Raw genomic sequence first — 13,074 nt, 5'->3', positions numbered from 1 at the left:
CAAGCATGGATGGCAGAACTAAACCCTTTAGGGTAACCATTTTTTTCCTTCCTTTGTTCAACTACCTTGTCTGTTTCCATTCTTTCCCCAACAATTGCTGTGATGTTTTCCATTCTATCAAATTTTGTAATTTCAATGACACTGATACCTCACCTTAGAAAGGTTTATCCTGCACAATACTCTTTTATAACACAGCTGTAAATATCACCAAGCCATATGGATCTCAGTGGGTATTTTCAGTGCTTACCCTGCAATTTTTGATTTTCCAAATCAAAAGATTCCTATTGTTATTCTAAACAGATAGAACATCTGCTCAACATGTTTTACATACTGAAAAGAAAAGAGGAATTAATTTTAAACTATATATATTTAAAGTATATATAAACTATATATTGGAATCTACATATAAAAATCTTGGAAGATTTATAAAACATGTAATTGTTTGGTACAAACCGGGGATACAGAGGCATTTGTAGCTGGTTCCAACACTGCGACAAATGCCATGTGCACAAGGATTCAGAGCACAGAAGTCAATCAGCTGAGCACACATAGGTCCTGTAAATCCAGGACTACAACTGCAGGAGAAGACAAGTCTGTCTGCATAACAGGTTCCATTGTTCTGGCAGGGAGATGATGCACAAGGGTCTATTTTGTCTTCACAAGAGGTTCCTAAAAACCCTAAAAGAAATAAATGGTTTTGATAGTTAAACATTCAATTGTAAAAATTAAACCAAGTTAAAATTAAGACATTGACATATCTACATTTTTTTATTCAATGAAAATTAGAAAAATAAAGACTCCCTATATACTTTAAATTCTAATGTTACCAGTTAACGTTGTGTGATACAAGATGTTTCAGGTAGCATCACACTATCACATGATTAAAACAGTGAAGTCCAAAGTACTTGTTGATTCTGACAGGGCTTATCCACTTTAAGTGCATGCGGCTAGAAAAGCAGAAGAAATTTTCTAGGGATCAGTAACTTATTAACAGACTAGCCTGGAAGGAAAAGAAATTTAAAAAAAGCCAAAATTGATCTTTCTTCATTACTGTTAATGTGTTGGTTAAGAATAGCAACTCTAAAGGACCCCATTAGTTTAACTGATCTATAATAATTTAAAAGAATTCCTTTTTTGAAGAACATATCTCTTATTAGCAGACAATGATTTATTGAAGCAACACCATGTAAAAATTAGGCATAAAGAAAAGAATATCATTGCAAGGGAGGAGTTTTGTTTTAAATGTAGAAAAGAATAATACTTGCATAAATTTCATAATTATTATGAAATATTATTATATTTACTGTAGTTTGTATCACACATATACGCATACGTCACTTACATAGTAACATTATTGTACATAAAGCAAGTCCAAGAAGAACATTCAAATTCTATTACCCGTCCAAATAAAAGAACAAACCATCCTTTCAATTTTTTTTTCTTTTCTTCTTTTTTTTTTTTTTTTTTTTTTTTAATGATTTCCTCGTGGAAATGGTATGGCCCATTCCTACAGATCATCACTTTTGCTCAGCAAACACGTCTGGTCAAAATTCCCTGGTGTATCTGACTTCGTAGAACAGCTCTTAAAATTTCAATACTGTAATCACTGAGAATGCCAAATCAGGAGCAAATCAGGCCAGCCTCCACTCAAGACCCATCAAGCCAGCAGAACAAATCTGCTCTAATGGAAAGCATAAACCATGGCAGTTGTGCCAGTCTAAAAGAGAACAAGCCACATGGCCACAGCTACTGAGGTTGCAGCCCCATCTCAGACACCCTTCAGAACAAGAGAAGAAAATAAGCAAACGCGTGAAAAATTATATTAGCAGCCCAAAAATATTTAATCAGAAAAATAGAAAATGAAATAAAAAGAAATAATGATAATAGAAATCCCACAGCATTTGCCTACTGGTGACAGAAAGGATGAAGATGGAGGAGCTAGCTCTGTTCTATAGCAGCCTGCCAACATCTCAGAGCATGAAGACAAATAATGACAGGTGACACTTTGGATTAACACTCAATGTTAAAAACTTATCCCTGATGGAATGAAGAGGATTTTTGGCCATATATCTATAGGTTTTATATTTATAAAGCCTCACTGTTGGATTAAAAAAAGATAATGTACAAGAACCGAATCTCTCTATGGTATAAAGCATATGATGAATATTGCAAGAGAGACAAAATACTATATTCAGTATAAACTTTACAGCATCTCATTATCTTACTGTGTAAATATTTTTTTGTTCTAAACAGTATCATTTCACATTTCAAGCAAGCTACATGAGGAAATAGTTTTAAGTTAAATTTGACAGATATGTTAGCTTCAGAGCATTTTGAGTTTCTTTTTCTAATTATTCACAATTCAAATTCAGGTGAATTAAATTATAACTTTGTTTAACTGTAGTTCCAGCACTGTAATCATGGATAGCAAGTCAAGAAGTTGGCATTTCTGAAAACAAACATATAAGAAATAGATCAATTTGCATTTTAAAGTATAACAAAAAAATTATGAACAGGTTCAAACTCTAGTTTGTTCTTATTTAGGTTTGTTAAAAACCTGGTCCAGAAAGATCTAGTGAACTGAGCATGGTCTGTCAACTTGACTGAGCTCCAAGACTTGAAGAGCTAGTGAGAATTGATATAACTAACCTAAAGATGTTAAAGTTTCCAGCACACACAAATAAAATAAAATAAAATAAAATAAAATAAAATAAAATAAAATAAAATAAAATAAAATAAAATAGACTGGCAATTAATTTGAAACCTCCTGAGGGCTCCCTCAGAGAGAGGCACACAAAAACTCAGTGAACTACATGGGAAAGAGGAGAAAATGGGTATTAAAAAAATTAGTAACCTACAAAGATCGTATTACAGGGTTCTATTCAGAAAATTAACAAAACACAGATTATTGTAGCTACAGAAAAGATGGAAAGGTAACAACTGCCCTGTGAGTTCTAGACAAAATTAGCATATTCTTGGACACTCTTGGCAGGAGGCTTTTAGGAACTGAAAAAGCCACATTTCCCTCATTTCCCTCATGTTCACAACTCTTATGCCAGACATATGGAAGAAATAATTTAAAAAAAAAAAAGGCAATTAAAGGAAGACCAAAAAAAAAAAAAAAAAACACCCAACCCAGAGACTGAAGTTGTTAACAGTGAACTATAAATAACTCCTAACCTCAGCTACAGACCGGGAAAGAAAAGTAGATATGGCAGGGTTCTGGCAAAGGAGATAGGTAAGGACATTCTTCCCTCTCTGATGTCCTATGGCTCAAATTGCTTCACGGGCTTTATCAGTACCACCTGCACAATAATGTGGAAGAGAGACAACCTAAAAACAGATATTGGGGAATCCCGTAGTAGAGGTCTCTCCTGTAGATGGTAACTGCATAGCCATCAGAAACTGAAGGGAATGGAAACCCTAAAATCAAATCTCTAATTCCAGCAACAGTTTGCTGGCAAATTAGAAAAGCCTTTACTTTTACTGTAAAACCCCAGATGGATTTAAAAGAATCTGCAAGGACTTTTAAGTATTACCAGGAGGAGATCAGCCAATGAGTCTGGGGAAATCTCTGCACTAACTCTGAAACCAGATTAAAAAGGATCAAGGAGATCTGAGGTCACACATTACACTAATGCTGCTTCACTACAACCTTTGCCATAATCTTTCCTACAAAGAGAAGCTTACTGGCAGATGGCTAATGTTTCAAGTGACAAAGCACTTCAAGAACATATGCAAGTTTAAAATACACTAAAACATGTTGCCCTTGTGCTATCTTTGACTGCACTGTGAAATGTGTTTAGTTCTTCTGGAAGTTTAAATCTTATGGTATGAGTTAAATATCTGAAAGTACTAGAATCAACAGTAGTCACACATCTGCATTGAACATGTATTATTTCAACATTTCTGATTGTACCTTTGTGTCCATATCAATAAAATTGTTGAAAACAAATAATGCCAATAAATTTAAAAATCAAATGCAAAGATGTATTGATTGAAAGCAGAATAAAATGCTGGAAGAAAAAAGAATGAGGATTACATTTAACGGCAGAAGATTATCCCCTGAATTGTTCTTCAGCTAGCTGACACAAACACAACCCTGCATCCAGGTCATTATTCGTGTAACAGGGACGTGACTAAAATGTAAAGACTACTGATGATTTAAAATTCCTGGAAGCAAAATTTACCAAAGGAATAACACAGAAAGCAAAGGGGAAAGGCAATATTAGAAAAGAGTTATACTGTTCAAAGACACAATGCAATACTGGTGCTTACACAGAACAGACCATTTGGTTACTTGTCAAGAATAAAGGTAGCCAGTCAGGTGATATTCTTTATATATTGCTACAGACCTCCAGGGCAGTGACAGAAAGTAGATCAGAAAATGTTTTCAGAGATAGAAAAGCTCTGGATAAAAGCCAGATTTCTCATCATGGTGAGATTTTAATTACTTGGCTATTGAAAGCAAGAGTCAAGTAATAAATCAAGGAAGTCAAACATTTTCTGAAGATGTTGTACAACTGCTTTTTATACAGTCTGTGAAACAACCAGCTTGCCTGAATGTTATGTTAGACCTAATTCCAAGAAAAACACAAATGTGGAAATATAAACTTGTGAATTGCTACAACTAGGGATTACAAAACTTTTAGATTTGAAATCCAGGGATAAATACCGAAAGAAAAACAAGCAATTTGTTACTTTCCACACAGAAAACTGTTTTATGAGGAAATACAAGATGTCTGACAGAATTTCATCAGGATTCTGTAAAGGGAAAAACACACTCATCATAAGGAAACAAGAAATGATTAAAAAGTAGTTGCAAGATTTTGATTGAAATTCACCCTAGCTAAGTCTCAACAGACAACGATGAACAGAGGCTAAACATGTTAAAGCATTAAGGAGAAGTCTACTAAAAATAGGGTCAATATGGGACAATGTCAGGGAAAAACATTGGATTAGCAGAAAGTACCAGAAACTAAACAGCCGTAAAATTTTTAATTAACAACGAAATGTTCTACAGGTAAATTAGACTCTCTTATGGTAATATGAAGTATTCTGCATTCTGTAATCACTGGTAACCTTGGGAAATCTTACAGATACAACAGCTGTGTATCCTAGTTTCCTGGAATCAAGATAATAAATAGGTTCAGGTACGTAAACCTGAAGAAGCTAAAATTACATTTGCAAGATATGATCTAGAAAAAGGCTTTTACATGAACAATGAAACCCAGAAAAAGTGAAAACCATGAAAATTAATTCTTAATATGGGCAAATAACTTCTTTTCTCCCTGTCATTTAAAATTCATGGCGATAATGTGCATTTTCTAGCTGCGATTGCAAATCAACACGTATGAATCACAACTTAGCATCCTCTGTAGTTGTCAAGCTCTGTATTTTGTAAACCGCAGAAACCACAATAAGAACATTAATTAAGCTGTTTTCCAATTATAAGCAGGTGTTTCAGAGCACTTTTGCTCTGTGCGTTACCTAGCTATAATTACCTGCAGCTAGCCAAATCAAATCGACAACAGTAAAATAAAATCAGTCCTGAAATGTGAATTTCAAGTAATCTAAACATTTAACTCTTAAACATAACATTGTTTTCTCTCTAGCTCTTTCTACAGGGTGGTAATGAAAACTTACTGCTGAAGACTATTTCTCAAAAATATATTAATCTGGATTAAAAGTTTTCTGCTACTCCTATCAGAGCCGGTAACCTCCAGATTGAGAAAGCAGCAAAATCCCAAGAATCTAAGACAGTTTCACATGGCTGGTCAACTGCCTGCCTTTTTTTTTTTTAATTGAAAATCAATGTATTCCTACAATACTAGATGAAGTTCATCTGTAGACATCAACAGGACATCGAAATTGCATATAAGAGAACTTCAGAAACATCTAAACATCTTACAGAAGTTTGTTTCTTTCTTATAACTGATCCGCTCTTTGTTCATTTTCACCTGGCTTTGTTCAGATAAAACATATATCTATCTATCATATTCCATTATTGATTTAATCTTATCTATCTTATCTTATCTATCTTATGAACAAACTTGGCAAAGGCCCTTCAAATGTTTAAAATACATAAATACATACATATTATATATAAAAAAAATCAGGTCTTTCATTCTACCAATTTGACAAGATTTGCATGCGCAATAGCAGATTAGTAACACTTGCATTTCCTTATCACAAATGATTATCATTTCTATGTTTATTTATTTTAACAAATATTGCAATGAATAACCTCTTCACAATAATAATAAAGTGAAATATTAAAATAAATTTTTCAGTCCTTAATATTGCTAAGGTTTATTCATTACAGATTTGAGTGTAAAATCCAATTTGCTCTTTAATAAAAGGTGACTCATCAAATTTCATATAGCAATTTATTTTTAAGCATTTTGGACACATTAAATTCTACAATGCGTCACAGAAAATGGAACCTTCAAGTCTAAAAAAATTTACCTTATTAAGACAATAAATTTGTCTAAAGAATAATCATGACATTTTCATATTCATTCTAAGCTTCTTTTTCAGAGATTTTTCACTCAAATCTCACCTTCTGTAAGTTATCACATGCCTCTTTCATGAGCCACAGATCTCATTTCTAAGAGAATTGTACAGTCTCAAGAACATTCTTCATTGTTTCCATCTCATTCATTTTTCTGCCATCTTTTTCTTCTCCCTTTGTGATATTTTCCATCTGCTGTTATCCTTTTCTGCCTGTCCACACTGTATCTCCAGTTTTAGTTTTTACACATGTATAAGCTCTTTGGCTGGCTTTCCCCAACTGTGCTGAATTAGCACTACAGAAAGAAAGGCCTCTTCTCAACAAGCAATTGCTATTACGCACAGCAGGAGTACAGCAGCAGAGCTAGAGATCTTACTTAAATTAGAAATCTGTCGTGGTTTTTGTGTGTGTTTTATTTTTAATGGAAAATTTGAGCACACTAAAAACAGCAAATCTGCAAGTTGCAGCACCTGTAATTTTCAATTAACTATTTTTTGTTTTATCTACAAAAATAACCAAATCTCTTCAAAGCCAATCAAAAGCACTCAAAATATGCCTTTGTGAGAGGATAATGTCACAAAAAGCATCTAGAAAATGAAACCTTTCTCTCCCTCCACACAATACATGAATTCCTGAGCTTGTTGGCATTAGTAGATCTTCCAAAACAAGATGGAAAAGCTACACCTTATTATCTAATGAGCCTACTGGCTGCTCCACAGCAACAGCATTGGCCCTTGCAAACATGCCAAGCGTCACTTCTGCAGCAATGCTCTTCTCTCTTTATGGTGAGGACATAAGCAGGAAACACAACTACGTAACCTCATCAGAAGTATTCACCCTTTGAAACAGCAGTAATTACTAGGAAGTCCGGGAGAACCTCTGGAGCTGCTGTTGAGTGATCATGAAGGCTTCAGGAAGACCTTACAATGGCCTTCCAGTAACTAAAGGTGGCCTACAGGAAAGCTGGAGAGGGACACTTCGTCAGGGAGTGTAGTGGACAAGTAGTGAATTTAAACTAAAAGAGGGTAGATTTACATTAGATATAGGGAAGAAATTCTTCTCTACGAGGGTGGTGAGGCACTGCTAAAGGCTGCCCAGAGAAGCTGTGGGTGCCCCATCCCTCGCAGTGCCCAAGGCCAGGCTGGATGGGATCTGAGTAGCTTGGACTGGTGGGAAGTATCCCTGCCCTTGGCAGGGGGTTGGGACTCGGTGGACCCTTCCAACCCAAACCATTCTGTTATTCTATCACAGGCTCACTCTAGAAAAGCAACCATGCACAAAAGATGGCATGTGTTCCTACAAGCCTAAGAATGATTTTCTCAGAAAATGCTAATTTCCAAGGGACGCAGAATCAGAAGTATACAAGACTATTCTTTCCAAGGGGAATAACCCTGGCCAGTCCAGAAAGTGATTCCTCAGAAAGTGATTCCTGAAACCTTGCCTTCTCTCCAAAAGTGTTTTTTTGTTGTTGTTGTTTTCCCCCTACATTGGGAATAATTCAGGTCAATGTACAAAAATTGATTTTAACAAGAGTAGTAAATGTATTTCAGTACAATTTTTACCTTGGGATGCTCCAGTGCTTTTTGAAGAGGAGAACATTTATAGCATGTGAACATGTTAGACAAATAAATAAGTAATCAGAGCAACAGCTCCTTCAGCAACTCTGTCCTGGCTCTGTATTGTGGCTGCTCTTAGAATTACAGAAATGATGCTGGGAAATACTGGAGACACAAAGCAGCCAACAAGACTGTAGGAACAAGTGGCATTGCACAGAGATAGCCAAATAGAAAAAAGACTGAGGATAAGAGAGAAGCACAAGTAACTTGGTCCTCCCGCAGCAGAAAACCTGCTATTAATAAGAAGACCACTACATATCAAGCAATGGCACATCAAATAACCTCTCCATCCCTCTCTTCAGGTAGAACAGTTCTTGAGAGGGATGAAGGGAGGCCTTTTCTGTCCTGTGCTGGGCCTGCTCCCAGCCAAGGGGCCCTCCCACACCACAGAGAGGAGCTGCGCTGGCCCAGGGCACTCCTGGCACTGCTGCCTGCGGTGGGGCCTGCCCCGGCCCACTCATGGATGACCTACTGCTTGCATGAGCTCCCTGGGCGGGAGAGCAGCTGCAACCCCACACAACAATCAAGTTATAAATGCCTTTCAGCATGGCACCAAGCAGCTACTCTTGGAGCACTGTTTCCTAGTTGCAGCACCACAGCACTCACACAGCAGAGGGTGGCTCATGGGGACCCCGACCCACACACAACCCTATTGTCATGGCCAGAGCCTCAAACAGCAGTAAAAGAAGTTGAGAGTTGGTTGGCATATTGATTAATAGGTCATTAGGAGCAAGGAGTTAAGTTACATGACACACACAAACAAATATGGCAGCATGGAAACAAGCAACTCCACCACCCCCCTCCTCCCCCCCCAGTAGCTATTTTTCCACATATTTATTAATGGCAAGATCTTTTGCTATGAAGCATCCTTAAAGATACTTGAACCGATTTCCTAAGAAAAACGCAAATAAATAACTGACCATGTCTAATATTGAAAAATTTTCTCACTGAATTTTACCACTAGTTGTTAAGACAATCACTAAAATTCTTCCAAATGCAAAATCTGCCCTGATGTCAAAACGTGTGTGTTTCAACACAGTTGTTAAGTAGGTCACTCATTAAAGTATAATAATCTAGAAAAGTGAAGAATCAGTCTAAAGAAATTACAAATAATCTTTCATTATTAAGCAATTATACATTACCAGAATAGTTATCAGAGTCGTACCCTTAGAGCAGACACAGGGTGCTGACATGACAAAAACATTCACATATCAACTGACATCAGAAATATAATTAGTTCAAGGTTTTAATCTTACTTATAAATAACTAATAGAAGAATTCATAATTGAGAGCTTTCACTCCTGATAACTTTATCTGCCATTCCATTCAGCAAAACGTTACAAAAGCATGCACACTGCCATTGCAGTGTCCTCATCTCACATAGTTACATTTGCAGAGTTTACCAATGAAAATCACTGAAAGGATCATGTAGGAAAACAAACAAATCCAAACAGAAAGGAAAATGAATTAAATCTTTTGGGGACTGAAAATATTCATTTATTTTTTACCTAACTGACCCAGATGCAGAAATATGCAAATAATGCATGAAAGGCAGCTTTTCTCATACATTTACTGGACAACACAAAAATCAGAACAAACCCTAGATCCTCAGATTGTCTTATCTTTCTCAGAGTGCCAGAGCCTAATTTCTACTGTGGAGGTGCCAGCAAATGGAGAGAACATTTCTGTGCAACATATGCCCTGAAACACTAAGCTCTTACCATACTTTATGTGTTATTGATGACACAGAGATATCTCATCAGGATTTTTTTCTGCTTATAGTTATGGCCTAAGGTACAACTTTGAATATATTTTCATGTAACTGAAAATTCAGACTAAGTACAACCCATGGAACACCGCTTTGTACAAGGTACAAGAAAAATCATTACTGTTTACCTTCTGGACACTGACAAGTGAATCCATGGATGTTGGATGAGCAGGTACCTCCATTTTGGCATGGCTGCTGGATGCAATGATCAATCTCTGACTGGCACAGGTCTCCAGTGTAACCTACAAAAACAGCACACAATATTCAGAAAATTTAGGGAAAATGAGATTTTCTCACTAAATGTATTATTAGGTCACCGAAACAGTAATATTAGTTTCCTTAAACAAAATTAACCAAAGTAATAAATAGAAACCGGGACAGTCTCCTAATTTCTTATAAAATTAGATTTTTAATAAGAACTTATACTTCACTGGAGAAACATATGTAAGTGGTGGAAATCTAGAGATTATATCAAATTGCATTTTACAGGTGATGGGTTCTCATCAGGACCCATACAACCAAAAAAAGAAGTCATTTTGAATGGTTATCAAATGCATCTTGAATCTCAAGTTAAAAATCTTTAGGAAGACTTCAAACAAGACTTGTCATCTGAAATATTTGTGCATATGCTGAATAACTGTCATTTGTTCCTACTTCTGGGCTTCAGAGAGAGTGTTTATTTTAAGTGGGAGCTGTGAAGAACTGCTCAGCACAATTGCAAACTCTTCTAAATAAGCTTCTATAAGTTCACAAGCTACAGATTGTGTGTACTCTATTATTTGACCGTCAGTTTGCTTTGTTCCATATGTCTGAAGTCTATAACACATCCAAAAAATGAACAAACTTACAAAGCACAATCTAAATCATTAAATACTCCAAACTGAAATTCCTCAACAAATACAACACAAATTCCTGTTCTAATTTTTATTTACTTCCTAGAAACTGTCTTGGATCAATGACAGAAGAAACTACACACTATATATTAGATGTTTTATTTAAAAAAAAAATCCTAAATAAAATCGTAAGTCTCATGGCTGGTGTTAAGGATCCATAAGCTAGGAGTAGATGACACTGTTAATACACTGCTTTGAGCAAGTATCTGAGACAAAGACTCCAAATGAGACAGAGGACATGCCTGGACTAAGATTTTGCTTATGCAGGAAAGGAAAAAAAATAAAAATAAAAATAATTAAAAAGGGTGTGTGTGTGTGTCTTATTGTGATTAAATAATTGTATTTAATGTGATCAAAATCAACATTTTAAAACCTTTTCAGCAGGCTAATAGTTGTCTTTTCAAATCTATTCATGTCGACATAAAGTAGGTCTCAACACAGATTGTTAGATTTGGAGTTGCTAGAGCACTACTATAGAAAAGAATCTCTAAGACTTTCTTCTCTGTGTACCTTACTGCTTTTATATGCTATTGACAACTACATTATGATCCTACTTTCTGCAATGTGAAGCCTGGAAAAAGAAACTCTGTTGTATCTAGATTAATGCTCATAAGTCACCTAAACTCAAGAGGAATAATAAGGTTGAAAACCAGAACTGTGCTCGTGAGATAGCTCCTCTGGACCAGACTGAGGCATGTGGAGAAACCTCAGCCTTACTCTTAGTCAGTGATTTTATCTAATTCTAATTGGTCTTAAATTAACATAACATTTACAAAACCAGAAATAAATACTAGAGACTACATCAACTGATTTGTTTCATCTATATGCTTCCCAGTTCTCACATTCAGCTGATTATTATTATGAATCATAATTAAGTGTTTAATGCACTTAAATCATTAAAACGTTTTTCCATGTTCAAACCGTTATGAAGTATGTGAAAGCTAAGAATTACACAGGAATTCAGTGTGTATCCAAAAGAATGTTAGCACAGAAAAGCATAAATGACTGTGTTGCTCTGAAGCTTGCTGAACGAATTTTCTGGCTTCTTGTGAATGTCACTATAGCTTGAGGAAAAACTCATCAGAGATAATATTTTATGTCAGCCTTATGAAAATAAATATGTTCCAACTTGATATTATCTATAGGGCATGTTTTGTCCGTCTGCCAGAGAATATGATTAGGGAGTTTAATACCAAGTATGTTGCAAGTGCTACAAATTTAGAGGTGCTAAGCAATCACTGTAGGAAAAAAAATGTTTGCTGGTCAAATACTTAAAGAATCATTACACCTATTCATTTTGTGCTGTTAAAGATTTTCATAACATTTCCTTCTAGCAAGATTTGGGAAACAAAATACTGTTCATACAGTGAATGGTTCTGAATTTTGCAAATGGAAACAATAATTAAACTATTGTTGCTGTAATTAAACTCTTATTTTCCTGTCTTTGATATTTTTCCATATGCATTTATTTTTAATGGGTAGAAACACAAGTTAACAATGAGTAGGCCACCTGAATAGACTATTGTTCGCTATTAACAAATAAACACAAAAAAATTAAGAAAAAAGATAGTGTTTTGTTTTTGTTTTTGTCTTTTTTTAATAAGCATAATGCATTAAGGCCATGGAGTATATAGCTTGTAAGTTCCAGACTGTAACAAATGGAGTTAACTATATTTGGCTTACTGAGGATCTACAGAGAAACTTGATCAAGCTGTCTTTCAGAAGGGAAGAGTTCACATATAGAAATGAAATAATTTAATTCCATCTATGGGTAGCTTTGTGTCCCATCATAAGAAGTAGGAGGGGTTTTGTAGAAGGAAATATTTAGAATTTTGACTTTTTTTTCCCTGTAGGAGCTAACATTTCTTCCAGAGACACGGAGAAGAAATAATTATGAAAACAATGTGCAAATTAAATTTTAGGGAAATAGATTTCAAATGAAAAAGGTATAATCCAGACTTTAAAAAGACAATAAAGACATCAAATAAGAGATATTATAGACACTGTTTTCTTTTTACTATGCATCTCATGATATTGACCCAATGTTTTTTCTACACCTGTGTTAACACTTTCTCAGGCAAGTAATTGACATGCTGGTCTCCAACAGCGATTACTACTTTAACTCATGGGAAGCTTTTAGAAACTGGAGAGGCCAAATTTTAAAAAATAAAGCAAGCACTTGATGCAGGTATCTGGGATCATAACAACAAAGACAAAAAACAACTACCAACTTAGATTTTTATATCATTACACAAATAAAATAATATTTGCTGCATCAAAAAA

The 13,074-nt window shown here is 35.2% G+C and overlaps 1 protein-coding gene across 1 annotated transcript in view; it reads right to left on the bottom strand.

Moving 5' to 3' along the window:
• Positions 1-13,074, bottom strand: part of DNER (delta/notch like EGF repeat containing) — a 121,390-nt gene that overhangs the window by 25,925 nt on the left and 82,391 nt on the right. The window contains exons 7-8 of the mRNA XM_083847863.1: positions 10,027-10,140; positions 454-678 (exon numbers count right to left, since the gene is read on the bottom strand). Of these exons, the coding sequence (XP_083703989.1) occupies positions 454-678; positions 10,027-10,140 (339 nt within the window). The remainder of the gene's footprint in view (positions 1-453; positions 679-10,026; positions 10,141-13,074) is intronic.

Source organism: Anser anser (assembly GCF_964211835.1).
Source record: "Anser anser genome assembly, chromosome: 9".
NCBI lineage: Eukaryota > Metazoa > Chordata > Aves > Anseriformes > Anatidae > Anser > Anser anser.
Note: the sequence above shows the minus strand (reverse complement) of the source record. Positions and strands in the feature narration are given on the sequence as shown.